The sequence below is a fragment of the Phyllobates terribilis genome, unplaced genomic scaffold (genome assembly GCF_046119375.1).
Source record: "Phyllobates terribilis strain yellow unplaced genomic scaffold, ASM4611937v1 Scaffold_17__1_contigs__length_24005725, whole genome shotgun sequence".
NCBI lineage: Eukaryota > Metazoa > Chordata > Amphibia > Anura > Dendrobatidae > Phyllobates > Phyllobates terribilis.
This window is the reverse complement of record NW_027362777.1, coordinates 10,164,423-10,192,245: the sequence shown is the minus strand read 5'-3', so window position 1 is coordinate 10,192,245 and position 27,823 is coordinate 10,164,423. Positions and strand designations below refer to the sequence as shown.

General features: G+C 44.2%; 1 protein-coding gene across 1 annotated transcript in view; it reads left to right on the top strand.

Annotated features, from left to right (window-relative positions):
- LOC141176073 (uncharacterized) overlaps positions 1 to 24,750 on the top strand; it is a 32,324-nt gene extending 7,574 nt beyond the window's left edge. The window contains exons 2-7 of the mRNA XM_073660062.1: positions 688 to 822; positions 952 to 1,131; positions 1,205 to 1,328; positions 1,412 to 1,509; positions 1,707 to 1,797; positions 21,096 to 24,750. Coding sequence (XP_073516163.1) covers positions 745 to 822; positions 952 to 1,131; positions 1,205 to 1,328; positions 1,412 to 1,509; positions 1,707 to 1,797; positions 21,096 to 22,468 — 1,944 coding nt within the window. The 5' untranslated portion in view covers positions 688 to 744 and the 3' untranslated portion in view covers positions 22,469 to 24,750. The remainder of the gene's footprint in view (positions 1 to 687; positions 823 to 951; positions 1,132 to 1,204; positions 1,329 to 1,411; positions 1,510 to 1,706; positions 1,798 to 21,095) is intronic.
- The last annotated feature ends 3,073 nt before the right edge of the window (positions 24,751 to 27,823 follow it).

Sequence of the window (27,823 nt, the reverse complement as noted above, 5' to 3'; positions counted from 1 at the left end):
CTATAAGATGACACCCGGCGTATAAGACTACTCCTGACTTTTGAGAAGATTTTCAGGGATTAAAAAGTCGTCTTATACGCCAATACGGTACATGAAAATGCTAAAAAACTCCTATCATATCCAGAGAAAAAAAATACATTGTATATGGAGAATTTGGCATCAAATACCTCTTGTGTTGGTGTTCTTACAAACAAGCTTTTATAAATGTCTCAAACTTCTGTGTGTGAATCAGACCTGAGATCTAACGGGATAGAAGATTACAGTCCGGAAACATTCATATAGACGGCCGGTGGTGATGTAGTGGGTGACAGGACTCTGGCCAAATATGTTTCTAGAGCCGTAGAAGATGAAGATTTCGTCCTCATCATGAAGTAGTTATTCCTCATGTCACGTGTAATGAATATCTCCTGCAGTATTGCTAATGCCGATTCCAGTGTCGGTAAATAAGACAAGACTTAGCAATAAGGAAGATGAGTCTATGAGAAACGTATTCAGCTACAGACTCAAAGGAAGAAACTGCTTGTTGTCTGTGGCCTAAAATATATAGGTTTTATTACTAGATGTAAAGAAGAAAACTAAATAGTATAAAATAGTAAATCTCCTATGTTTCCCCTTATTATCTCCAGTAATTGTATTATTACACAGGATTTTTATGAATTTACATCGGCTCATCATCTTCTCATTCAGATCTCTACAATATCGGATCCTTTAAATAAGAAAATTTTTCTGATTCATCCATTAAACATGGATTTGGACAGGGACAAGATGGCGGAGAGGATATTACACCTCACCCTAGAGATCCTCTTTCGTCTTACTGGAGAGGTGAGAGAATCTGATGACGTCACATTACATCATTCTTATCTATGGGAATAACAGATGGACAGAACTGGAGAGGTGAGGACTCTGGAGATGTCTGGAGGGAGATTTATTAATGTGTCTCTCCATAACCAGGATTACACAGTAGTGAAGAAGACCTCTAGTGAGCGCTGCCAGGCCCCTGTGTCTGAGGGATGGGGAAGACCCCTGAGCCCAATCACAGAGCCTCCACCTCACCCCCTGATACATGATGACATCAATGACCAGAAGATCCTAGAACTCACCTACAAGATGATTGAGCTGCTGACTGGAGAGGTGACACTGCTGGGACATTATACAGTAACACTCTGAAGGGATCGGGGGATGATTGTATCGTTGTATGTGTCAGGTTCCTATAAGGTGTCAGGATGTCGCTGTCTATTTCTCCATGGAGGAGTGGGAGTATTTAGAAGGACACAAAGATCTGTACAAGGACGCCATGATGGAGGTTCCCCAGCCCCTCACATCACCAGGTAATAGACAGGACTAAATACACACGGCCTATAATTATCTGTATGTAAAGAATGAATTCAGTCCCTGTATGTGTTTCCTCCAGATCTGTCCAGTAAGAGGACAACACCAGAGAGATGTCCCCGTCCTCTTCTTCCACAGGACTGTAAACAAGAAGATCCCAATGTTCCTCAGAATCATCAGGTAGATGGAGAGAAGGTGTAATGAGATCTCCCCTATGATGTGTAGAAGGCTTTGAAGGTCTTGTGTTCAGTCTTGTTTTATCCACCAGTATTATATGTTTTATACTTGTGTAATGAGAACGGTGGAGATGGCAGGATTAGAGCTGATCATAGATGGGACTTCTCATCTGTTTGTGACTTCTACAATATTTGTTTCAGGGTGAAGATCTGTCCCATATTAATACTACAGAGACATATGTAAGGGGTGATGAGCGGTGTAAAGAGGAGATTCCTACAGATAACCGTCCAGGTGAGTAGTAACCACTAAATGCAGAGAAGTCACAGATTCTTCTCAGATAATATAGCACTGCTGGAATAGGTGAACAAGTAGGGTCCATTCAAATAGCAAATGAAACTTGGCACTCAAACAGGCATAATTGTAATGTATTTAATTGCAGTCCAACACAGGTACAATTGTTTTGGTCCTCAAGACCTTCATCAGTGTGTACTGCAGCATAAAGACAAAAAAATTAAAAACTACATATATCAGACAAAAGCATAAAAAGTACCTTATTTTTCGGACTATAAGACTCACCTAGGTTTTAGAGGAGGAAAATAGAAAAAAAAATGTAAGCAAAAAATGTGGTCATGAAGCCCTGTTAAGTTGTGGTGAATATTCATGGCCTTTAATAGCGGGGACGCTGACAGCCGAGCGCAGCAGGAGCCGCGCTGCGGCTACAGTGTGCGCGCTATTAGGGAGAATGAATGCTCACTGCTCCCCACGCACAGAGTCCCAGCGTGAGGAGCAGTGACTATTCCGGCACAGAGCTGGACACAGCACTGGAGGAGAGAGAAGGTGAGTATGAAAGTTTATTTTTTTTCTGTGCAGCTTGAAGGGGATCAGGGGATGCCAAGCATACCTGGATGAGGGGGCCATATATACAGGGATGAAGGGGGCCATGCATACAAGGATAAGGGGGGCTATGCATACAGGGATGAAGGGGGCCATACATACAGGGATGAAGGGGGCCATACATACAGGAATGAGGGGGGGCATACATACAGGAATGAAGGGGGCCATGCATACAGGGATGAGGGGGGCCATACATACAGGGATGAAGGGGACCATACATACAGGGATGAGGGGGGCCATACATACAGGGATGAAGGGGGCCATGCATACCGGGATGAGGGGGGGCATACATACAGGGTGCCATACTTACCAGGAGCTGCGCTGCAGGCAGAGTGTGCCGGTTATTAAGGAAAATTAATATTCACTGCCATGGGCGTGGGGAGCAGTGAATGTTAATTTTCTTTAGTAGTGGGCACAGTGTAGGCTGCAGCAGGCGGCTGCTGCCTCCTGTGCACCGCTACTCCGCCACTGTCGCTTCCCCCACATCCCCCACCACCCACAGCCACAGTATTTTATGTATATCGGACTATAAGACGCACCCCCCACTTTCCTCCAAAATTTTGGAGGAAAAAAGTGCGTCTTATAGTCCGAAAAATACGGTACTAGAAACAAACTGTCATAAGGTATTTCTGAAATTCATAATCATCTGAAAATCAAAATCATTGCAATAGAGAGCACATAATGGTTGTATAATAAGTCCTACCAGACTGCTAGGAATATAGTTAAAGGTGAAAGCAGGAAGGACACAGTGTCTCAGTGGGAAGACAGGATCTAGGGAGACAAACAGCCATAAGAACACCAGCCTCATAGGGAATTATCCAATCGGTACCAGCAGATATATGTAGAAACATACCCAGTAGTGAGAGCAGGAAGTATGACAGGCGTGGAACATGGTATCCGCGGCTGGTTCCTAAGGTCGCCATGTTAAGGGAGGAGAAAGCCTAGTATATGTGGCGGGAACTAATGTCCCAGGAGACCAATCAGGGTGAACCGCTGGTGTAACGTTCCTGGAAGTGGACTGAAGCGTTAGGAGGCGGTGTCTGGATAGCAGTGACGTCATCGGAAGTGACGCCGTGTCAAGCGCTGCTATCAATTGCCTGAAGGCATAGGAGGTGTGACTGGAGAAACTGAGGGCGAACGTGCGTTCCACGGTGCAGGACGTGCATGTCAGAGGCTGTGTCCTGCGTTCCAACAGCAGGAAGATTGTGTTCTGAATGGGTGGAGTGCGTTACAGAACAGGGGAGTTTGCGTTTTACTGTGTGATGAGGGATGGACGCCGTGCAGGACTATAGGACAAAAGAATAATAAGCCTGGAAATATGACAGGAGGCGAACAGGTGTAAGTGGATCAGCCTGTGGGCCGTGGAGGATGATGATCAGTGATTAAAATAAGGAGAAGCCGTTCTGCAACATAAAGAATACAAAATAAATACCATGATAATGAAAGAAAATTAATCTCTAAAATGACATGCAAATACTGTATCTCAAAACACATATATGTACACTCCCAACAGTGAAAAACTCAAGGCTGACAATAATGTGGTACAACTTATGCAGTTCTCTCTAAAATTATCACAGGAATGACAATTAAACATAATCCCTATTGAGCCCCCTGGGGGTAAGGGTTTGAAGTTCATGGATCTAAAAGGCCTCCCTTATCTTCAGTAGGCGTGCACGGTCACCTCCGCGTCTAGGGGAAAGCACCTGGTGAATGACCTGGAACTTGAGTTGAGATATGTTATGGCCTAATGTAACAAAATGTTGTAGCAAGAGTAGTAGTAGATTCTTACATCTAATTGTGGACTTATGCTTGTGGTTGTGTTGTTTCACCAATGTATGCCAGACCACAAGGGAATTTAATGAAGTATAATATGAAGTTGATGTAACAGGTAAAATACCCTTTGACCGGGTATTGTTTACCAGTATGGGGATGGTAAATGGTGTTCCCATGTAGGACGTTGTTGCATTGGTGGCACTGCAAGCAGGGGAAGGTCCACCTCTTAGGAATTTGTAAAAAACGTTGTTTAACCCAGGTATGTGTGAGGCCCACGTCGGCACGAACTAGTGAATCCTTGAGATTGGGTGCCTGTTTGAAACATGGAAAAATGGTTGTTGAAACTCTGGGATGTGGGGATAAGCAGATTGTAGAATGTTTCAATGTCTCAGGATGGTTTTGTGCAAGATGTATGCGAACGGATGGTAAGTGTGGACAAACAGAATCTGGTTCATGGTTTTAGGATGGGTGTGAGCTGAAGGTGTGTTATGTTGGTGTAGGATTTCAGGGGGATAACCCCTTTCCTCAAATTTGTGGCTCTTCTCCGATAGCGTCTGTGAGTGTAATCGATCATTACTCACTATCCTATTTACCCTCTGGAACTGGGATTTTGGAATTGACCGTTTCATTTGTAAAGAGTGATTACTCGTAAAGTGTAAGAGACCGTTTTGATCGGTAGGTTTTGTGTATGTCAGTGGTTAGTAATCCTTGTTGGTCCTTGAGGACCATGGTATCCAGGAAACTGATTTGATGAGAACTGTGAGTCATGGTAAAGCCCAGGTCTGTCCAGGAGGAGTTCAAAAGGTCATAGAACTCATTTAGAGATTCCTGTGGACACCCCCCCCCATATGCAAAAAATGTCATCGATGTAACTTTTCCATGCGATGGAGTGAGTATGGAAGAATGGATTGGAGTAAAATATTTGGGCCTTGAAGGTGGCCATATGAGAGTTGGCATAAGGGGGGGTCATGTCAGAGCCCATCGCTGTCCCTTTAGTCTGCAGGAAGTAAGTATCTTAAACAAGAAATCATTTTTGTTAAGAACTAAGATCAGGAGTTCAATGCAAAGTTCAATGATAAGGGGATCTGTCTGTGACTCAAGCAACAGACTGTGTAAAGCACGTATACCTTCGGAGTGTGGAATGCCCGTACAGAGGCTGTTGACATCAAAAGAAACCAAGATGCATTTAGGGGGGACACATTTTAGGTCAGTGATAAAACTGAGAAAAGCTCCTGTATCTAGTAAAAAGGAGGGACTTTTTTTAATCAAAGGTGTCAATATTTTGTCTAAGAAAATTGATAAAGGTGAAAGAAGCAAATCTGTTGAGGTTACTATAGGACGACAGTGAGGATGGTCAAGGCTTTTGTGAATTTTGGGGAGCACATAAAAGACAAGTGTGATGGGATGTTGCTTAGTGAGAAAATCACGTGCCTTACTATCAATCACTCCTCTGGAGAGAAAATGTTCCAACACAGATGCTATTGCAGTCCTGACTTGATGGGGTAGTCATGGGGTAGTCGTTGGTATGTGGAGTTATCGTTAAGTTGTCTATTGACTTCCAGGAGATTATCCCCTTTATACATCACTACTATGACGCTGCCTTAGTCTGCTGGTTTGATGATAAGATTGCTCTCTTCCTGAAGGCTTCTGCGGGTCTGACTGTTAAGGGCAGAAATATTGGACTGATAATAAAGAAGCCCTTTGTCTACCTTGGAATGCAAGTCCTGAAAGGCACTATCCATGAAACCAATGAAAGTCTCGAGCGCATATAAGCCATGTGGAGGTCTGTATGAACTTTTGGGACGTAGGCCGAGACTAGCAGCCGTGATGGAGGTATTAATATCAGAGAGGGTAGAGGGAATAGAAAAGGTATTGCCTAGTGTGTCATTGGCAAAGTGTGTCCTAAGGCGTAGTGAGAGATAAAAACACTGTAACTGCATATCAATATTTAATGTGTTGTACTTGTTAGTGGGACAAAAAGATAACCCCTTCTGTAGTACAGAAAGTTGTGCAATGCTCAAAGTCCTAGAGAAGATATTTACCACCAACCATGCTGTGCCTGGGAGCGGATCACTCGAATGAAGTCCACGTTTCCTCTTGTGTTGGCCACCTCTTCTGGTCTTCTGCATCGGGAATATCTTTTTCGTTGACCTAAAAAAGGAGCAGAAGTGGTAAAAAGGTCCCTCCTGTCCGTGTCCGAACTGGAGGTAGAAGAATCTGTAGTGGATTTGGTAAATCTGGAGCATAATTTCTTGAGGTCTATCTGTTTTGCCATCTATAGACCCAGTCTTGCTCGTAATCTTCGGTATCTCTCGCAAACGTATTCCTTTTCTTGCTCTCCGTATCTCGTTGACGCTGGTCGATGCTCGTCTTGATTTTGTTTTGTAGAGTGCCGAGTAGTGATGAGCGAGTATGTTCTGTTAACCCTTTCGCCGAGTATGCTCGGACCGAGCTCCAAGTATTTACAGCTGCTCGATGATATGTTTGAATCACTCCCGTGTGCATGATTTGCAACTGTTTGATAGATTTATTACATGTGAGGAATGTGTAAGAAATAGACATTCCTCACATGTATTAAAACTGTCAAACAGTTGTAAATCATGCACACGGGAGCGATTCAAACATATCATCGAGCAGCTGTAAATACTCGGAACTCGGCCCGAGCGTACTCGGCGAAAGGGTTAACAGAACATACTTGCTCATCACTAGTGCTGAGTTCTTCTGTAGAGATAGTTGCAGCAAGTTGAGTCTTAATATTTTTTACCTGTTCCTTGATAGATAGTTGACTACTTACAGAAGGCTATTCTGTTAGGGTCATAAGATCGAAAGAGCATTTATTAAGGATATGTTCATTTTATGCAGTACTCAGACTGATTGCTAAACAGGGATGGACGAATTGGGACCCTCAATCCCCTTGGGATCCTTTGTACTCTGCAATATTCTGTCAATGTGGCACAATGCAACTCGATGCTGGTGAGGTGGTGAATTTCTCACTCTAAGTTATGTCCTCACGTCTCCTTCGGGGGGACTTTTAAGAAATCACATGGTAGGTTAGATTGTGCAATGATATTGGATGTTTCCCCAGCATTATACGAGAACGTAGAAGAGAACATGACACTTCAGCGTGCTTACGTACTGGAGTAGATAATAGTGTAGAAAAACGCAACACTGCTGGAATAGGTGCGGAAGTAGGGTCCAAAACCATTCAAATAGCAAATGAAACTTGGCACTCAAACAGGCATAATTTTAAAGTATTTAATTGCAGTCCAACACAGGTACAAACGTTTCTGTCCTCAAGACCTTCATCAGTGTGTACTGCAGCTTAAACACAAAAAAATAAAAACTACAAATATCAGACAAAAACATAAAAGTACTAGAAACAAACTGTCATATGGTATTTCTGAAATTCATAATCATCTGAAAATGCAAAACATTACAATAGAGAGCACATAATAGCGGTATAATAAGTATCTCAACTCAACTTCCAGGTCATTGAACAGGTGCTTCCCCTACACGCGGAGGTGACTGTGTACGCCTACTGAAGATAAGGGAGGCCTTTTGGATCCATGAACTTCAAACTCTTACCCCCAGGGGGCTCAATAGGGATTATGATTTATTGTCATTCCTGTGATAATTTTAGGGAGAACTGCATAAGATGTACCACATTGTTCTTGTTAACCTTGAGTTTTTCACTGTTGGAGTGTACTTATATGCAGGGTCGGTCTGGCCTGGCGGGAAATCGGGAAATTTCCCGGTGGGCCCCGACATGAGAGTGAGAGAATTGGTGGCGGGGGCCCTTTAAAAGTGTGAGCCTTTTAAAAGCGCGGCTGAATCAAATGTAGCGTCGCGCGCACGGCACATTCATTGGTGACAGCGGGCCTGCAGTGACGTGCATGCAGCATACTTACCACGTGAGTCCCTGACACTAAGAGGATGGATTCTTTCTGGGCGGTGACACGCACCGCGCTCTGCTTTCCCGCTGGCTGGCAGACTGGTGTGGTGTCAGGTGAGACTGACGCTGACGCCGCTCTCTCCTGGCCTCTGATACGCTGCGGCCGCGCTCTGCTTTGCTTTCTCTCTGCTCCGGGGCCGTCCTATGATACGCCGGGGCCACCGAAGCCGACGTCTCGCTCTGCTCTCCCTGCTCCCAGGCTTCTCATACAGTCCCTTCCCAGCTCCATATCTGCTCTGGCCTGCTCCCCTGTAGTAATACCGGCTCCCGACCAGGTGGTGGCACCGGAGCACCGCCCTCTTCTCTCCTGCTCTGACTCTGGGCTTTTTAATACCGGCTCCGGGGCTGGATATGTGGAATGTGGCCTGGCCTGGAATTGGAAACAAGGCTGCAGGCCTACAGCTCTCACTGCTTCAATTTCATATCAAGAGCACCGTGCCAAATAGTCAATAACGTTTTTATGGGTGAGTTATATGGCCGTGTGTGTGTGTGTGTGTGTGTGTGTATATATGCCTGCATGCATGTGTGTGTGTGTGTATATACCTGCATGCCTGTGTGTGTGTGTGTATATGCCTGCATGCCTGTGTGTGTGTGTATATGCCTGCATGTGTGTATATGTCTGCATGTGTGTGTGTGTATATGCATGCATGTGTGTGTACAGTGTGTGTGTATATGCATGCATGTGTGTGTATATGCCTGTGTGTTTACAGTGTGTGTACTGTATATGCCTGCATGTGTTTGTGTGTATCTATTTGAGTGCCTGCATGTCTACGTGTGTATATGTGTCTTCACACGTGTGTGCGTACTTCCCTGCGTGTCTGCATTTTTGTGTGTGATTGAGTGTGTCTGAGCATGACTGCGTGTGCATTTCTGTGTGTGCTTGCCTGCGTGTGTACGTGTCCCCATTTCTGTGAGTATGTGTATCTGTGTGTGTATATTAGGGCTCTTTCACATGTTCTGATATTTACGGGACTGGATATATCCGTGTCCACCTGTGTGTCATCCGTGTGACACGTACCGGCGCTTGGGAATCAGTGTACAGTTAGCGCTGTTCCCAAGAGCCGGGTGCTGAGTGCTGCCCTCATCATAGATCCCTGCCGGTGCTGCGATCAGCAGCAGCAGGGTCAATGATGAGAGTAGTAGTCTACTCCCGCCGTGTAGAACTGTAAAAATAGGAATAAAATAAAAAAAATCCTTATACTCACCTCTCCTAAGCGTCACCCGCTGTAATCCGTGCAAGCGCTCACGCCGAGGAGAATGACTCCTGCAGCGAGTGGGCCCCGGAGCTGCGCTCAACAAGGGGTGCCCTGTCAATCACTGAGCGCAGCTCCGGGGCCCGCTCGCTGCAGGAGTCATTCTCCTTGGCGTGAGCGCTTGCACGGATTACAGCGGGTGATGCTTAGGAGAGGTGAGTATAAGGATTTTTTTATTTTATTCCTATTTTTACAGCTCTACACGGCGGGAGTAGACTACTACTCTCATCATTGACTCTGCTGGTGCTGATCGCAGCGCCGGCAGGGATCTATGATGAGAGCAGCGTTCAGCACCCGGTGCTTAGGAAGAGCGCTGTCATCAGTGTGCGGGACGTTTTGCGGGAGGTGCAGCAGGTAAAAACATTCATTTGAATGTGTCTACGTGTACCAATGTCTCTGGTACGTGTGGAAACTGTCACCGCATGTACTGTCGTGTGAAAGAGCCCTTAGTATGTGTCTGTGTGCACTTGTTTTCGTGTGTGTAAGCGCGCTTCTGCATGTCTGTGTGGTCTTCCGAAGATTTATTATATTTGGGGAGAGAGGGGAGAGAAATTTTAGGAGACAGAATGGGGAGATGTGTGAAGAAACAGTATGGTGAACCAGAGGAGGGGTGGGAATGAGTGCAGGAGCAGAATGGGGAAGGGGGATGTGTGAGGAAACAGTATGGAGAGTGGGGGAATAGTGTGAGGAGACAGTATGGAGGGAGAAAAGTGTGAGGTGACACAGCACAGAGACTAGGTAGTGTGGGGGAAGGTATAGAGATGCGGCAGTATGGGGGAAACAGTGTGAGGGCACAGAATGGGGGGAACAGTATGCTGAGGAGGGGGGAGTGTGATGAAGGGGCACAGTATAGACACTGGGCAGTATAGGGGGGACACAGTGTGAGAGGACAATGTGAACAGGGGGCCCAGTTTGGTAAGGAGAGGACAGTGTGGCGAGCATGTACCCTAACAGTGGTAGAGTGTATGTCATATTTTGTGCAGGGAGCACTGTGAGAGTTAGGTTTATTCAGGGGCTCAGTGTAGATATTTTTTATTCAGGAGCATTATAATAACTCTGCTATCTTTAAGGGCACCGCTTGGGGATGAGCTGCAGAAGACCGGAGAAGATGGAAGTCTGCAGAGACGAGCTGTGTATGAGAAAAGTCATCATGGAGTCTGGGCAAGAGGAAGAACAGAAAGAGAACGACTCTAATCAGAGAAGACGTCTCAGGTAAGATACCTGGATGTAAATGTTCATTTGTGATCCTGCCTGTGTCTCATCAGTACTGTGGTTCCTGTATGATGACTGATAACAACTCCCAGTATCTCTATTGTTAATTACATACTGGGAGTTGTAGGTTTATGCGATACAAACATATATGGGTCTGACCTGACATTACAAATGATGGTGGTTCCGATGATGTATTCATGTACTGATGTGTTTATGCGCTTCTGTGTGTTTGCGCGCGTCTGTGTGTTTGTGCGCGTCTGCGTATCTGTAATAATATGTATTTTTGTAAGATGCGTGTATGTAACTGTGCATTGTGGTGTGTAGTAACATTCATATGCTTGGGGCACCTTTATTAAATCTATTAGGTCTCTTTCACATGTGTTAGGGAATTCCATTTGTCTTTCCACATTTAGGAACAGACAAGTGAAATTTGCTAACCTTGTCATAACTGTCACCATTGGGATGTGCTTGTATGGAGCGGGTTCAGGAGCTGAGTCTGCTCCATACCAGGCAGATGTCGGCTGTGTTACATAGCTGGCGTCTGCCTGTATCAGCAGTGATCAGAGCTCGCTTTAATTGCTGATGTTTTGAGTATTTAAGTGCCCTTGTCAATCACTGACAGCGGCATTTAGATAGCACAATGGCCGGTGCATGCAGTCACCTGCTCCCTTCTGCCCCCTGTGATGCAGATGCAGGTTGCTGATGGGTTGCCAGTAGTGCTGAGTGAGCGTGGTCGGATAAGAGACATTACAGTCACCGCGAACTACAAAGTGAGCGTGCTGCAATAACGTCCGGCACCTTGATTGTGACACTTCCATGGAGCCCAACCTCAGGCTGAGCTTCATTGAATGACTAACATGGCAGCAGCACCTGGCAACTAGTGCTGAGTGAGTGTGGTCGGATAAGGTGTGATCCCAGCATGCTCGGGTGTTATCCGAGTATCTTGTAGTGCTCTGCTAATATGCTCGAGTCCCTGCGGTAACATGTTTTGCGGCGGTAGACAGAAGCAACATATGCAGGGATTACCTAACAAACCGGCAATTCCTGCATGTGTTGCGTCTGTCTACCCCCGCAAAACATGCTACCCCGGGGACTCGAGCATAGTAGCAGAGCACTACAAGATACTCAGATAACACCCGAGCATGCTGGGATCACACCTTATCCGACCACGCTCGCTCAGCACTGGTTGCCAGGTGCTGCTGCCATGTTAGTCATTCAATGAAGCTCAGCCTGAGGTTGGGCTCCATGGAAGTGTCACAATCAAGGTGCCGGACATTATTGCAGCACGCTCACTTTGTAGTTCGCGGTGACTGTAAAGTCTCCCTCCTTGCACCGATCCTATGACAGGAAGCGAGTGGCGACAGGGAGAATAAAATGTAATTTTCTCCGTCTAGCCAATGCTTTTCCAATAAGCCGTCTAACCAGGCTTTACACCCTATTTACCTGCAGATTACCCCTATATCTGCAGATAAATAGCGTTTTTCAAGGTGACAAGTTACCATTAAAGAGACTCTGGCAGTACGGAATGACTGTTCGAACCAAGTCCTGCCGCTTGGTGCTCCACCGCGCGGCCAATCATGTAACTATAGTGCATTATAGAAAAGCATAACAAGTAATAAAACAGTTTATGGTGGGCTGTAGTGTGGGCCCCTAGAGTCAGTTCCCCTGGTGGGCCCTAGGCACCCCAGTCCGACCCTGCTTATATGTGTTTTGAGATACAGTATTTGCATGTCATTTTAGAGATTAATTTTCTTTCATTATCATGGTATTTATTTTGTATTCTTTATGTTGCAGAACGGCTTCTCCTTATTTTAATCACTGATCATCATCCTCCACGGCCCACAGGCTGATCCACTTACACCTGTTCTCCTCCTGTGATATTTCCAGGCTTATTATTCTTTTGTCCTATAGTCCTGCACGGCGTCCATCCCTCATCCCACAGTGGAACGCAAACTCCCCTGTTCTGTAACGCACTCCACCCACTCAGTACACAGTCTTCCTGCTGTTGGAACGCATTACACAGCCAAATCCGACAATACACAATATACAGCTGTACACTACTATCTGGGCACATGGCAGGTTAAGAAGGGAAGGCACGCCACTTAGCTATTTGAATGCAGATCTTGCTGGAATAGTTCTACGGGTCTCAAGATGAGTGTTATCTATCTTCTTACTGACATGTTCTAATTAGTAATGAGCGAGCATGCTCGTTACTCGAGATTTACGAGCATGCTCGGGCGAGCACCTAGTATTTTCAGCATGCTCGGAGTTATGTTTGATTCACTCCTGTGTGCATGATTTGCGACTGTTTGACAGCTTTAATACATGTGAGGAATGCTTAAGAAGCAGGCATTTCTCACATGTATTAAAGCTGTCAAACAGTTGCAAATCATGCACACAGGAGTGATTTAAACATAACACCGAGCACGCTGAAGATACTCGGTGCTCGCCCAAGCATGCTCGCTGTAAGGGTTAACAGAACATACTCGCTCATCACTGGTTCTAATTTATTAATTTGTCACCGGTGAGAGAAACTATATTCTCTTTTCCATGGTATCACCTATATTCATTAATAATGAGCACGTCCACTAGAGGGCGTCTCCTACTAGTTCGACGTTGTCTCACTGTCAATAGTTTATAATGAGGGACTATCTACTTTTCTGGTAGCACAGAGGCTCTGGAATAGTGAAAATGGCTTCTCGCTCCCCAAAAGAAATTTATCAAATTCTGCTCTCCGAAATGCAAATGCTCCCATCCCTTCTCAGCACCACGGTGTGCCCAAACCACAGTTAGCGTCCATATATTTGGCATTTCTGTAGCGATGAAAGTCGGCCTAATTAACGGGTGCATGTCTCCAGAAGCATGAGCTAGGCACAATGTACAGGCACTACAACTTACTGATCACTACAACGTACTAGGCACTACAAAGGTAGTTTGCAATTTTCACTCAGCAACATCCACTGCTGCTTGTTTCTGGAAAAAAAACCATGGAGTGAAAATCTACTCTACACCTGTAGATAAATTCCCAAAGGAGTATATTTTCCAAAATGGGGTCACTTGAGGGGGGATTCTGCTCTTCTAGCATTAAGGGGCTTTATATATGGAGTCCTGCGCTCTAGGAGGCAAATAGTGTTCCGTCCTTCCCGAGTCTCGCTGTGTGGCTAAGCAGTACTGTACAGCCACATATGGGGTATTTCCAATTTGAGCATAAATTGTGAGATTAATTTTGGTGCCATTTTTATCCATTTCCCAGTGTGAAAATGTAAAATCTAGGGCTAAAACAAAATTTTAGTGGGAAAAATGTTATTATTTTTTCTTCACTGCCCAATAGTATAAAGTTCAGTGACCCCCCTGTGGTGTTAATATGATCACTGCACCCCTAGATGAATTCATTGAAAGGTTTAATTTGTAAAATATGGTCTCTTATGGGGGAGGTTCTATTGTTCTTGCACCTCAGGGGCTCTGCCAATGTGATATGGCACCCTCAAGCCAGTCCAGCAAAATCTGAACTCCAATATGGCACTTTTTCCCTTCTGAGCTTTGCACTGTACCTCAAAAGTAGTTTTCGTCCACATATGGGGTATCAGCATACTCAGGAGAAATCACACAACAAATTTTGGGGTCCATTTTATCCTATCCTTGTGAAAATGAAACAAAATCTGGCTAAAACAACATTTTTGTGGGAAAAATATATTTTTAATTTTCACAGATCAACGTTGTAAAATTCTGTGAAGCACCTGTGGTTTCAAGGTACTCACCACACTTCTAGATAAGTTCCCTGAGGGGTCAGGTTTCCAAAAAGAGGTCACTTGTTTAGGCAAATCAGGGGCTCTCCAAATGCGACATGACACTCGCAGACCTGAAAGGTCTTGGAATTCCTGTTGCAGAAGGTCCTTCAGCTGCTTAGCTCCTGCAGCCTCTGTTCTGTCGGTAAGCTTCCTCTCCTGCTCTTCACCGGTCACATAGATCAGTGCAGAGCAGAAGAATAGACAACAGCTCTTTCTGTGATTGGGGAGGATGCGGTATCGGCTTTCTCCTCCATCACAGGAAGCTGCCTCCAGACTATAATACGCCCACACTTTTTAACAAGAGTTTTTCTTGTTAAAAAATGCATTTTATAGTCCAAATAATATGGTAGATAAATTCCTTAAGGGACCTAGTTTCCAAAATGGGTTCACTTGTGGAGGTTTTCCTCTGTTCAGGCACATCAGGGGCTCTCCAAACACAACATGACACCCGCAGACCATTCCATCAAAGAAACATCATTCCTTCCTTTCTGAGCCGTGTCGTACGCCCAAACAGTAGTTTCTCCCACACATGGGGTATCTGCGTACTCAGGAGAAATTGCACAAGAAATTGTGTGGTGCAATTTTTCTTCTTACCCTTGTGAAGAAGCAAAATTCTGGCAAAAAAACATTTTTGTGGGAAAAATTTGATTTTCTGTATTTTCACGGCTCAACATTATAAACTTCTGTGAAGAACATGGGGGTTCAAGGTGCTCACCATACTTCTAGATAAGATCCTTGAGGGGTCTAGGTTCCAAAATGGTGTCACTTGTGGGGTGTTTCCACTGTTTAGGCACATCAGGGGCTCTCCAATCGCGACATGGCATCTGCTAACTATTCCAGAAAATTTTACATGTTAAAAGTCAAATGGCGATCCTTTTCTTCTGAGCCCTGCCATGCGCCCAAACAGTTGTTTTCCCTCACATGGGGTATCAGCATGCCCAAGAGAAAATGCACAACAAATTTTGGAGGAAGCCTAAAAATTTCCTTCCACATTCCATTAATTCCTGTGAAACACCTGGAGGGTTACTAAACTTCTTGAATGTGGTTTTGAGCACCTTGAGGGGTGCAGTTTTTAGAATGGTGTCACTTTTGGGTATTTTCTGTCATATGCGTATTGACAAATTACCGAGAGGGTAGAAAAAAACCTGGTTGAGGGGTGTATAAAAAAACGTCTTTTATTACTGCTTTACTAAAATGTGGTAAAGAAGTAAATTAAAACTACACTAGTTTGTCTGTGCCCTTATTATGATATTAAGTCTCTAGAAACTGTATAGTATTAGAATACATCTGATATCATGAGCTCATTATATTTATTATAGTTTTCCTCTATGTCTGCAGTTCATAGATTAGTTGATCACATTATTTACTAGGACATACACAGGTTCCCTAGCGCTACCGAAAATATATACATAGCCACCCCAACAAGTTTCGCCATGTCTGGCTTCCTCAGGGGGCTGGGGCTATTAGTGGCTGGACAGAGCCAGCGCCGCCCAGGGCTTCTTCCAACGTCTCTTCCATCACCAGCACTGCCTGCAGAATGAATAAACGATAATTACTTACCAGTAATTTGATTTTCCTGAAACCCATGACAGCACCATATGAGAGAGTAGGATCCGCTCCTATTACTGGACAGGAAGCCCTGAGCACAAAATAAAAAAGCAACTCCCCTCTTCCTCCTTCAATGTGGTTTCCAGGAGTCAAGTAAGAGTCACCCAATTCATCATAATTTTTATTTATACATTCACTCAAGCACATTCTTCATTGTGAGAAGAGAAGACTAAGAACCATCAACCAAAAGCCAGATGGAGGGAAAATTAGGGTGCTGTCATGGGTTTCAGGAAAATCAAATTACCGGTAAGTAATTATCGTTTTTCCCTTCCCCCCATGCCAGCACCATACGAGAGACGATAGCAACGGAGTCCTTCAATAGGGAGGGAGCACCCCTGTAGGATCTTACACCTGAAGAAAGATACCCAGAATATCCTAGTTTAACAGATAGTGCTTCAAGATTGAATGATATCTAAAAAATTCACAATCAACATAATGTCTATCGATTTGGAGCTTAAACCAAAAGCGCCAACAAGAGTAAAAAGGATTTTTACAACACTCTTTCCTCTTTATCTCTCAGAGAATGGTCTATATTTAGAGACTTCACTTATATACATGGTTGAATATCTTTCACAGATTTGATTAGATATTCTGTTCTCATTAAATCAACTAACCAACAACTGAAGTATATAAGAACTGGTACTAAGACTCGGTGTGTAATAGAAGCAGAAGTTAATCGAGTCAGGGAACCTGGTAACCTTAACCAGGCTTTGACTAGGGTTTCTACCTTAATATTGTTGGCATTTTCAATTGAAGGCCCCACTTAAGGCCAGGATCTGGGCTGTAAGAACCTTTTTTAGGGTCAACGATCACATAATCGTTCAAAACTACCCAACTCTATGCTACCAAGAGTAGATAGAGCATTCGAGATTGCCAAAATGGGGGTTTCAAAACCAGCAGAAATATTTATTACTTTATATCCCTTAGGTTGTAACGTTAAGTCGCCCCAAGAAATGTATTTAAGCCGAACGGAAACGTATAGTTCGAGATTTCCATCCTGGGGAGTTTCTAGCTACCACAATCTAGCCAAGTACCAAGAGCTATACAACTAGAAAGGGTAAGACACAGATCTGAGCTAATTCAAAAGAAAAGTCACAATCCACCGTTTTTACGCTATTCTCCTATAATAGCATAAATTCTGCAACTTTATAATCCAACCATGGAGATTGTTAGATGAAAATAGTTCAAATGCAAAATAGTTTAGTTTTCAAGCACAGAAACTAAGTAAACCAAGTGCTAACCATGTCCTCTGATTCCGAAGCAACTCATTCAGAAAGAGATCTAGATCTCTTATGGTATTGGTCAAAACTCAAGATGGTCTTAAGCTAAGGTAGTAGCATCCCTTCCCGTTAAACATGTACCTTAAGTACGTATCATCCTGTGCTTGAGTAATAATCAGAACAGTCTTACCTCAGTGTGAAGGCATTCGTCTTAACTAGCAAAGATGCTTCTCCTTCACCACAGGAGTCTCACGGATACGGGGACATTTTAACTCATCCACTGATTCCTCCTTTTATAGGTTTATTGCAGAGTTGCCATCTTATCACTCCAAAAACGCACTTACTGGATATTTAACCAACTCGCCACTTAGTTGAGTCTACCAGTTTGACTTTAATCCCAAGAATACATAGTGTAATATGGCTCCATTGACTTAATTTCCAATTACTCCATCTGCACTTCTAACTGGGAGGATACACTGGTCTTGAAATGATTTTACCAGATCCCGTATAATCGTCTGTCGGGCAACTCCATTAGGAGGATGGACTGGGATATTTACTGGTTCGTCAGTCCCATAACGGCGAGTCCAACTCGTACCTCCCTTAGTAGGGCAGACAGGTAGTGCTGCCCGACTCAATACAATCAAGTTTATCTTACCATTCCGAATCAGGAGGGTAGATTGAGGCAATTTTTGGTTTATCAACCATCGATACAAGTGAGTCCAGCTTGCACTTTCCTTAGGAAGGCCGACCAGTATAGTGCTGCCTTACTTGGCACAATCAAGTTCATCTTACCATTTCATACCAGTAGGGTAGATTGAAGCAATTGGTGGTCTATCAACCAACTCTTACATCCCTTAAGAAGTCAGACCGGTATAGTGCCGCCCTCTTGGCACGATCAAGTTTCTTATCACTCTAAACCAGGAGGGTAGATTGGGGCAAATGTTGTATTTTCAGCCCCCCACTGGTGAGTACAACTCGCAGCTCCTCCTACCATTTCCTATCGGGGATATCGGGTATAGAGAGTTTAATCACTTAGCGTCCAAAAGGTCATTCGAAGACTCCAGGTAGGAGTTTTAAGTGGACTTATAGTGGTTTCTTTTAAGCTTAGCGCGGGGGCGGGGGGGGCAGGGGCACTCATTAAGGGTGAAAGAAAGGCGATTCCAGCACCTAAAATAGGAAAGGGTTGAACTTGGTGGACCTAGGTCTTTATTCAACCTATGTTACGTTACTATTGATCTTAGATTGTGAAGATCAACTGGACTTAAATTGGTATTATTCTTTTAGTTTCCCCATTCACACCTTTACCAAGAAGGCCACTGAGACATAGATGTTAAACACAGACTAGTTCAATATGCTATCCAAGTATGAGGGATTGACTGGACCTGTTACTCAGCAGCTATCCTTTGGACTGTATTTAATAGAATCACCCCAGACCGAGGGCATCGTCCAGAAACCTTCCTTACCAATATCAGTAATATTGCTAGTAAAGGGTAGTGAAGCTTTGAAACCTTAGTGAAACTCATCTACGAGCCCCAAGTTGCCTGGCTAGCCGGGCAACCCCCCCGTGAGGCAGACAGCTGAGGAAAATTCTAGACCTAACGTGGCAGGTTTTTCCCAACTATGAAGCTGTCTGAAAAAACCTTCAGACAGGCCAACATTAGATATAAACCCACACCTGAATTGGCATGAGGCCTAGCCACGAGGCTCAATAAGCAAGCCACAAGGCCTAGCCGTGAAGCTCAATACGCAAGCCATGAGGCCTAGCTGTGAGGCTCAATACACAAGCCATGAGGCTCAATACACAAGCCATGAGGCTCATTACACAAGCCATGAGGCCTAGCTGTGAGGCTCATTACACAAGCCATGAGGTCTAGCCATGAGGCTCAATACACAAGCCATGAGGCTCATTACACAAGACATGAGGCTCAATATGCAAGCAATGAGGCCTATCTGTGAGGCTCAATACGCAAGCCATGAGGCCTAGCCGTGAGGCTCAATACGCAAGCCATGAGGCCTAGCCGTGAGGCTCAATACGCAAGCCATGAGGCCTATCCTTGAGGCTCAATGCGCAAGCCATGAGGCCTAGCCGTGAGGCTCAATACGCAAGCCATGAGGCCTAGCCGTGAGGCTCAATACGCAAGCCATGAGGCCTAGCCGTGAGGCTCAATACGCAAGCCATGAGGCCTAGCCGCGAGGCTCTATACGCAAGCCATGAGGCCTAGCCGTGAGGCTCAATACGCAAGCCATGAGGCCTAGCCGTGAGGCTCAATACGCAAGCCATGAGGCCTAGCCGTGAGGCTCAATACGCAAGCCATGAGGCCTAGCCGTGAGGCTCAATACGCAAGCCATGAGGCCTAGCCGTGAGGCTCAATACGCAAGCCATGAGGCCTAGCCGTGAGGCTCAATACGCAAGCCATGAGGCCTAGCCGTGAGGCTCAATACGCAAGCCATGAGGCCTAGCCGTGAGGCTCAATACGCAAGCCATGAGGCCTAGCCGTGAGGCTCAATACGCAAGCCATGAGGCCTAGCCGTGAGGCTCAATACGCAAGCCATGAGGCCTAGCCGTGAGGCTCAATACGCAAGCCATGAGGCCTAGCCGTGAGGCTCAATACGCAAGCCATGAGACCTAGCCGTGAGGCTCAATACGCTAGCCATTAGGCCTAGCCGGGAGGCTCAATACGCTAGCCATGAGCCCTAACCATGAGGCTCAATACACAGGCCATGAGGCCTAGGCCAAACAAATATAGGTAGATACGGAATCATTAAATGTAGATTCTTCCAGACTGATGTTAGCATTTCAGAGCCCAACTGGGCCCCTGCTCATTGCCACTCACTAGAGGTTTCTATAGAACACAGCATGGTGTTCCATGATTCACTGGTGTTCCATGATTTATGGCTGCTCCAGCCGTGAGCTCCAGGCTTCTACATCCTTGGGGACATGAAACCACATTGAAGGAGGAAGTGGGAGTTGCCTTTTTATTTTGTGATCAGGGCTTCCTGTCTAGTAATAGGGGTGGATCCTACTCTCTCGTATGGTGCTGTCATGGGGCTCCCAAGGAAAAAGGTGGCTCCTGGTGACAGAAGCAGATGTCGCAGTAGGAGATCCCAGAGGAGATGGGACACACCATTTGCAGAAGCCCTTATATGACAAAATGGCATTAAACAAGAGCAGTAGAAATCACCATAAAGTGGCTCCATTTTGGAAATTATATTCCTCAGTGAATTAATCTATAGGAGTAGTGACTATTTTGACTCCAAAGCCACTTTCCTGAAATTAGCACGCAGTGGATGATGGAGAGTGAAAATTGCACATTTGTCGTTTTATAACCCAACACATAGTGCCCAGATTGTGCTCCAGGAGACACACAGCGTAAATTAAGTGGGTTCTTCTCACTATAGTAATGCCAAATACATGGATGCTAAATGTGGTTTGGGCACAGTGCAAGGCTCAGAAGCGAGGGGGAGATTTGAATTCGGAAAAGCAGATATTGCTAGATTGGTTTATGGAAGCCATGTTGATTATCAAGAGCCTTTGAGCCACTAATAATGTGGAAACCTCTGTTTTTCCATTGACAGATGATGGACCGGAGTGGGGACTTGTTTTGTTGTGAGTAGAAGTTTTTCTTGGTATTATTTTCACCTACATAACATTGTTTGGTGGCTTTTTATTCCATATATGGGAAGCAGAATGAACAAACAATTGAAAACACACTCTTCTGGTTCATGCGATGAGGTTTTTCTATTAGACTGTGAACTGTCATTGTCTTGGTGAATAATTCAATTTTTTTGCATAACTTCCCATTTTTACGGACAGTTTAAGTAGAAATGTTAAATATATAATTACAAGGATTTTTTATTAAAAAATAATAATTGGTTTTATTATTTGCAGATATCTGTACCAGGAGATCAGAGGAACACCTGACATCTTCAATTTTCAAATCAGATAATTTTCAGATCTCACAGGATACAATTGCAATGAATGCCATTACTCCAGATTTACCATCATCCCTTCACAGCAAAGATCTGTCATCTGATCCTTTGAAACAGGTCCTGTCTTCTGATTCATTACCGACTACTAAGGAAAATCAAAGTCAGAAAATAAGCATTAAAAAACAAATTGCTCCTAAAGCAAAGAAGCCATTTTCACAGTCAGAATATAGAAATAGTTTTCCCCTCAAAAAGTCTTTTCTTAAACATGAAACAATTCACAAAGCGAAGAATACATTTTCTTGTTCCAGGTGTGGGAGATGTTTTAATCAGAAATCTTATCTTGTTAGGCACCAGAGAACTCACACAGGTGAGAAGCCATTTTCCTGCTCAGAATGTGGGAAATGTTTTACAAAGAAATCAAATTTTATCAGACATCAGAGAACTCACACAGGGGAGAAGCCATTTTCATGTTCAGAATGTGGGAACTGCTTTACAGCGAAATCAAATCTTATTGCACATCAGAGAACTCACACAGGGGAGAAGCTATTTTCATGTTCAGAATGTGGGAAATATTTTGCAAATCATTCAAATCTTATCACCCATCAGAGAACTCACACAGGGGAGAAGCCATTTTCATGTTCCGAATGTGGAAACTGCTTTACAGAGAAATCAAATCTTATTGCACATCAGAGAACTCACACAGGGTTGAAGCCATTTTCATGCTCAGAATGTGAGAAATGTTTTGTACAGAAATCAAATCTTATCAAACATCAGAGAACTCACACAGGGGAGAAGTATTTTTCATGTTCAGAATGTCGGAACTGTTTTACAGAGCAATCAACGCTTATCGAACATCAGAGAACTCACACAGGGGAGAAGCCATTTTCATGTTCAGAATGTGGAAAATGTTTTGCAAAGAAATCAAATCTTATCGAACATCAGAGAACTCACTCAGGGGAGAAGCCATTTTCATGTTCAGAATGTAGGAAATGTTTTGTACAGAAGTCAAGTCTTATCAAACATCAGAGAACTAACACAGGGGAGAAGCATTTTTCATGTTCAGAATGTGGGAACTGTTTTACAGAGCAATCAACGCTTATCGAACATCAGAAAACTCACACAGGGGAGAAGCCATTTTCATTTTCAGAATGTGGGAAATGTTTTTCAAAGAAATCAAATCTTATCAAACATCAGAGAACTCACAGGCGAGAAGCATTTTTCATGTTCAGAATGTGGGAACTGTTTTACAGAGCAATCAACGCTTATCAAACATCAGAGAACTCACACAGGGAAAAAGCCATTTTCATGTTCAAAATGTGGGAAATGTTTTAACCAGAAAGCGCATCTTGATAGCCACCGGAGAACCCACACAAAGGAGAATGCCGCAACTACACCCAACTAGTCTCTATACAGACTAGAAAGGCCCTAGCTGCACAACTAAAAATGCCATGGACCTAACTCTAATAGGCCATTGAGGAGTTTCTCATACCTCCTGAGGAACCAGAGGGGAGGCCACAACACACTGTTAACCAGGGGAAAGGAAAGTATGAAGAAAAATACGAAAACCCTGAGTGAGAACCTAAAACACATTCATATAGGGCAAAGTAGGCAAGCTAAGGAGAACCAAAAATAAAAGGAACAAGTATAATCTCCTAGAAACCTAACATTGTTAGAATGAAAAGGTACTAGGAGGGAAAGCAAACTGACCGGAAGGATAGTTTCACCTTTGTGGTGAAACTTACAAAATTCATCCTCACCAACTGTAAATGTAAAACCCGTCCATTTATAATGACCACGGACAAGATAAATATTCCCAATTCATCAGAATTACAAGATCCCAGGTACTTTCAGCTGCATAGCATCTAATGTAGTGTACTTAATTATATGTACAAAATGTCTAACTGGGGGTCTGTATGTAGGGAAGATGGGGCAAAAACTTAGAACAAGGATGAATTCTCATCGCCACAAAATAAAAGAAAAAAAGAATAGATCTATCTGTGGCCAAACATTTTTGTATCCCTGATCACAGCATCATGGACATGAAATTGCTTGTATTAAAAGGTAACTTCAAATCTCAGAGACACAAAGTTATGACAACCTTTGACACTCAGAGCAGGAATGAATGTGTCACTTGGATTTATGTCTTTTTACTAGTGATGAGCGAATACATTCGGCACTATTTGTTACTCTCACGAATAGTACACAATTCAGGCTATTCGACGAGTAATTAGCTATTCACCTCGGTATATTCGAGTGACCCGCCCAGCATGGTTGGCGCTTTATTTGCAGCCAATGAACATGCTGGGCTTGCTTGCCAATCACAGTAATGCCGTTGCCATCTTTGTTGTGGCATTACTGTGATTGGCTGTTCTTACAGCATCGTAGGGGATATTTAAGCCCTGCCGGCGCCATCTTGCGCATGTTACATGCGGAATCAACGTAGTGTGAGCATAGGGAGAGTGGAAGCAGCGTATAGGGAGTGTTTCTGAGTCCAAAAAGCTCTTTTAAGAGCTACTTAGAGTGAAGATTAGTTCTCTGTTAGGTTGAGATAGCGTAGGGTGAGATTTAATACGAGGGAGAGGAAAAGGGAGGCAGGGTGTTAGCATTGCAAGTACATGCTGCAGATCTCTGCTAGGTTGCATTGTGTATAGTCAGAAGCATATAAACCGAAGAACATGGCGGTATAGATAAACCATAGTTCATATGTGGGCACTCCCATAAAGTACAACCTACAAAAAGAGTGGAGTGACAGAGCCCCAAAAAGAGTCAGGTCACCATCATAATGATTCCAGATAAAAAATCTGTTTGATTGTGTATCAAACATATAAAAGGAAGGTCCCACGGACACTCCTAAATAGAGCACAACCAATAAAATAGTATATCGTGGGTTAAAACTACACAAAGGACAGAGAGATAACAATGTGACTCCACAAATATAGGTACATGAAAAGAAGTGACAATATTATCAATCCAAGTATCAATAATTCCAGTTACCAAGTAAATGGGCAACGTAACTTACAATTAATTACATTAAATGTCCTATGTTAATCCATTCCTGGACACTTCAACATGAATAAAAAGCCAAAATATCCAGATCAATATATACTAAACGTCTGGACAATGAAGAGATACCAGCTGCATATAAAAGGTATATATTTTATTTCATCAAATTGATAAAACCAATTAACAAGACAGGGCAACAACCTCTATAAAGGAGCAACACATACATGAGCTGGGAGGGAAAATTAACCCCCAAAAAAGGCCAAAAAAATGAACGTCACTAGTAAACAAGAAATTAATTAATATAATGCCATATACATATTCATACAATGTATTTGTTACTAAGTGACATGAATCATACACATGATGGTAACATAACTTAATTTAAATCAATACTGAAGAGACTATCCTAATGAAAAAATACAGCCTAAAATGCCAAAGTTTAAGGTGCCAGTGCTTCAGTGACTATGATGGTCATACAGGTAATGGATAGCTATGTCATGATGTAAAACAGGCCTATGAATACAGGTAAACTGCAGACTGTGATATTTCAGTTTTTCTTTTTTAATAAATTTGCAAAAATTTCTACATTTCTGTTTTTTTCAGTCAAGATGGGGTGCAGAGTCTACTTTAATGAGAAAAAAATGAACTTTTTAGAATTTACCAAATGGCTGCAATGAAACAGAGTGAAAAATGTAAAGGGGTCTGAATACTTTCCGTACCCACTGTATATATTAGTATAAAATAACACCTATACATTTAAAACCCACATCTAACATAGTGATACAATAATTCACATAGACGACTATATTGTCACTGTTGTCTTCTATCCCACACGTATAGGGTCATCCGCGAGGATAGACGTTCAACTGCCTTGCTCGTACAGTTGAGCTGGTCCCCCAGCCACTGGAAACGGACATCCCGCACGACCCATCAACCCTGGCAAAAGCTTTCCTAAGGATGAATAAAAACAATTAAAAACAAGCACCAATACATATACAATAAAACCATAAGATATTAAAAGAAACCCCCATCTACTCATTAGCCTCTATTATAGGAAGGAACTGATCCCAAAGCTTTCATTAAGTCCTGCCGGTGCTAGGGTACCCCGTCGATAGATCCACTTACTCTCTAATTGTGATAAAATCCTCCCCAGGTCTCCTCCTCTTGCTCCCATGGTGACTTGATCAATATCTATGATGCGGAATTCTCTTGGGCTGCATTGATGGTGATGTAAAAAATGGCGTGGTAAAGTTTTGAGAGTGCTAGGGTCTTCCACCGTTTTGGCTTTGATAATGTCACTAACATGCTCTCTTACTCAAATTTTTAATACTTTAGTAGTAAGTCCGACATATATCTTTTAACCCCTTACTTACCGGGGACGTATTAGTACGCATATTTGCGTACTGCCCGTTCAGTGAGGGCTGCTGCGCAGAGCCCTCACTGAACAGAGCACATGTCAGCTGATTCTTACAGCTGACATGTGCCCGCAACAGCCGCGGGTGGAATCGCGATCCACCCGCGGCTGTTAACATGTTAAATGCCGCTGTCAATCTCCGACAGCAGCATTTAACGCGCGCTTCCGGGTAGCGCGTCATAAGCCCCGCCCACCGGCGACCCCGTCACGTGATCGCGGGTCGCCGATGGGCGTGCATGACAACCCAGGGTCTGCAGCAGACGCCTGTGGTTGTCATGATCTTGTCGCTATGAGCGCCACCTAGTGGTCGGCGCTCATAGCACAGGACCATTTCTGCTGCATGCAGGGGACCTGCTCGTCCCTTGTATGTAGCAGAGGCGATCGGATAGTTGCTGCTTCTAGTCTCCTATGGAGACTATAGAAGCATGCAAAAAGTAAAAAAAAAAAAGTTTTTAAAAATATAAAAAAAAATAAAAAAATATAAAAGTTTAAATCACCCCCCTTTCGCCCCATTCAAAATAAAATATATAAAAAAAAAAACCACATACACATATTTGGTATCGCCGCGTTCAGAATCGCCCGATCTATCAATATAAAAAAAGAATTATTCCGATCGGTAAACGGCGTAGCGAGAAAAAAATTCTAAACGCCAGAATTACGTTTTTTGCAATAAAATGCAATAACGGGCGATCAAAACATCGGATCTACCCCAAATGTTATCAATAAAAACGTCAGCCTGGCACGCAAAAAATAAGCCATCAACCAGCCCCAGATCACGAAAAATGGAGACGCTACGGGTCTTAGAAAATGGCGCTATTTTTTTTTTTACCAAATTTTGGAATTTTTTTTCACCACTTAAATATAAAAGAACCTATACATGTTTGGTGTCTATGAACTCGTAATGACCTGTAGAATAAGAAGGGCAGGTCAGTTTTAGCATTCAGTGAACATGGTAAAAAAAATAAATAAAAAACAACTGTGGTATTGCACTTTTTTTGCAATTTTACCGCACTTGGAATTTTTTTCCCGTTTTCCCGTACAGGATATGATAAAACTAGTAATGGCGTTGAAAAGTACAACTCGTCCCGCAAAAAATAAGCCCTCACATGGCCATATTGACCAAAAAATAAAAACGCTATGGCTCTGGGAACAAGGGGAGCAAAAACGAAAATGCAAAAACGAAAAATGCTCCGGGGCTTAAGGGGTTAACAAGGACATTGGGCATAATAAATTACGCCCTTCGAGGTACAATTTAAATGTGCCCTTATTTCAAATGTGTAGCATCGGCGTCCCTGCCCTCTGTTAGGCAGGGACGCCGTCCCTCTCACCTCCGCTCTCCTCACGTGGGTTCCTCCAGCGCTCCTGCCTCTGTCGGCGCAGCGGCGTCCCAGCCCCATGTCAGACAGGGACACCGTCTCTCCCGCCCCCCGGCTCCTGGCGCGGCTTCTCCCTGCGCTCCGTTCCCTGCTGTGGCCGGCGCGCGTTCCTCCTCCAGCAGAGTGCTTAGGGCGCACGCGCACTCCCCCCCCCTCTTAAAGGGACAGCGCGCGTCTTCCTAAAGAGTCCCCGGCCAATGGCAAGAGGACTTCGCACATTTAAGGCACCTCCTCCAAAATGGAGGTGCCCGAGCAAAGTTGTTTGCACTGTGTTTGATCTGTGCTTCAGCCCTCAGGTTCCGCTGCTAGCCTGACTTCCCGTCCTGCCTGCCAGCCTGTTATCTGCCCGTTACCTGCCGAGCCTGCTAGCCTGCTCACCTGGAGCGCTCACCTGTTATCTGCCTGTTACCTGCCTTGGCTATCTGTTCGCTCACCTGGGAGCATTCGCCTGCCTTGTCTGTCAGACCGCTCACCTGGGAGCGCCCACCAGTTACCTGCCAGTTACCTGCCTCGTCTGTCTGCCCGCTCACCTGGGAGCGCCCACCTGTTACCTGCCAGTTACCTGCCTCGTCTGTCTGCCGGCTCACCTGGGAGCGCCCACCAGTTACCTGCCAGTTACCCGCCTCGTCTGTCTGCCCGCTCACCTGGGAGCACCTGCCTGTTTCCTGCCAGCCTGCCTGGAGACCTTGCCGTCACTTGCTGTGACCACCTTCCTGGTAAACCTAAAGACTGCTACTTGCCCTGCTTTCTCAAACTGTGACCACCTGTCTGCTACCAGAGACTTCCGCCTGCTTGCCGTGTCCATCCGCCATACCGGTCAGTCCCAGCCATCTGACCCGTGGGAGCCACCTGCTCTCTTACAAGGTCGTCCCCAGAGTAGCACCTGGTCCCTCA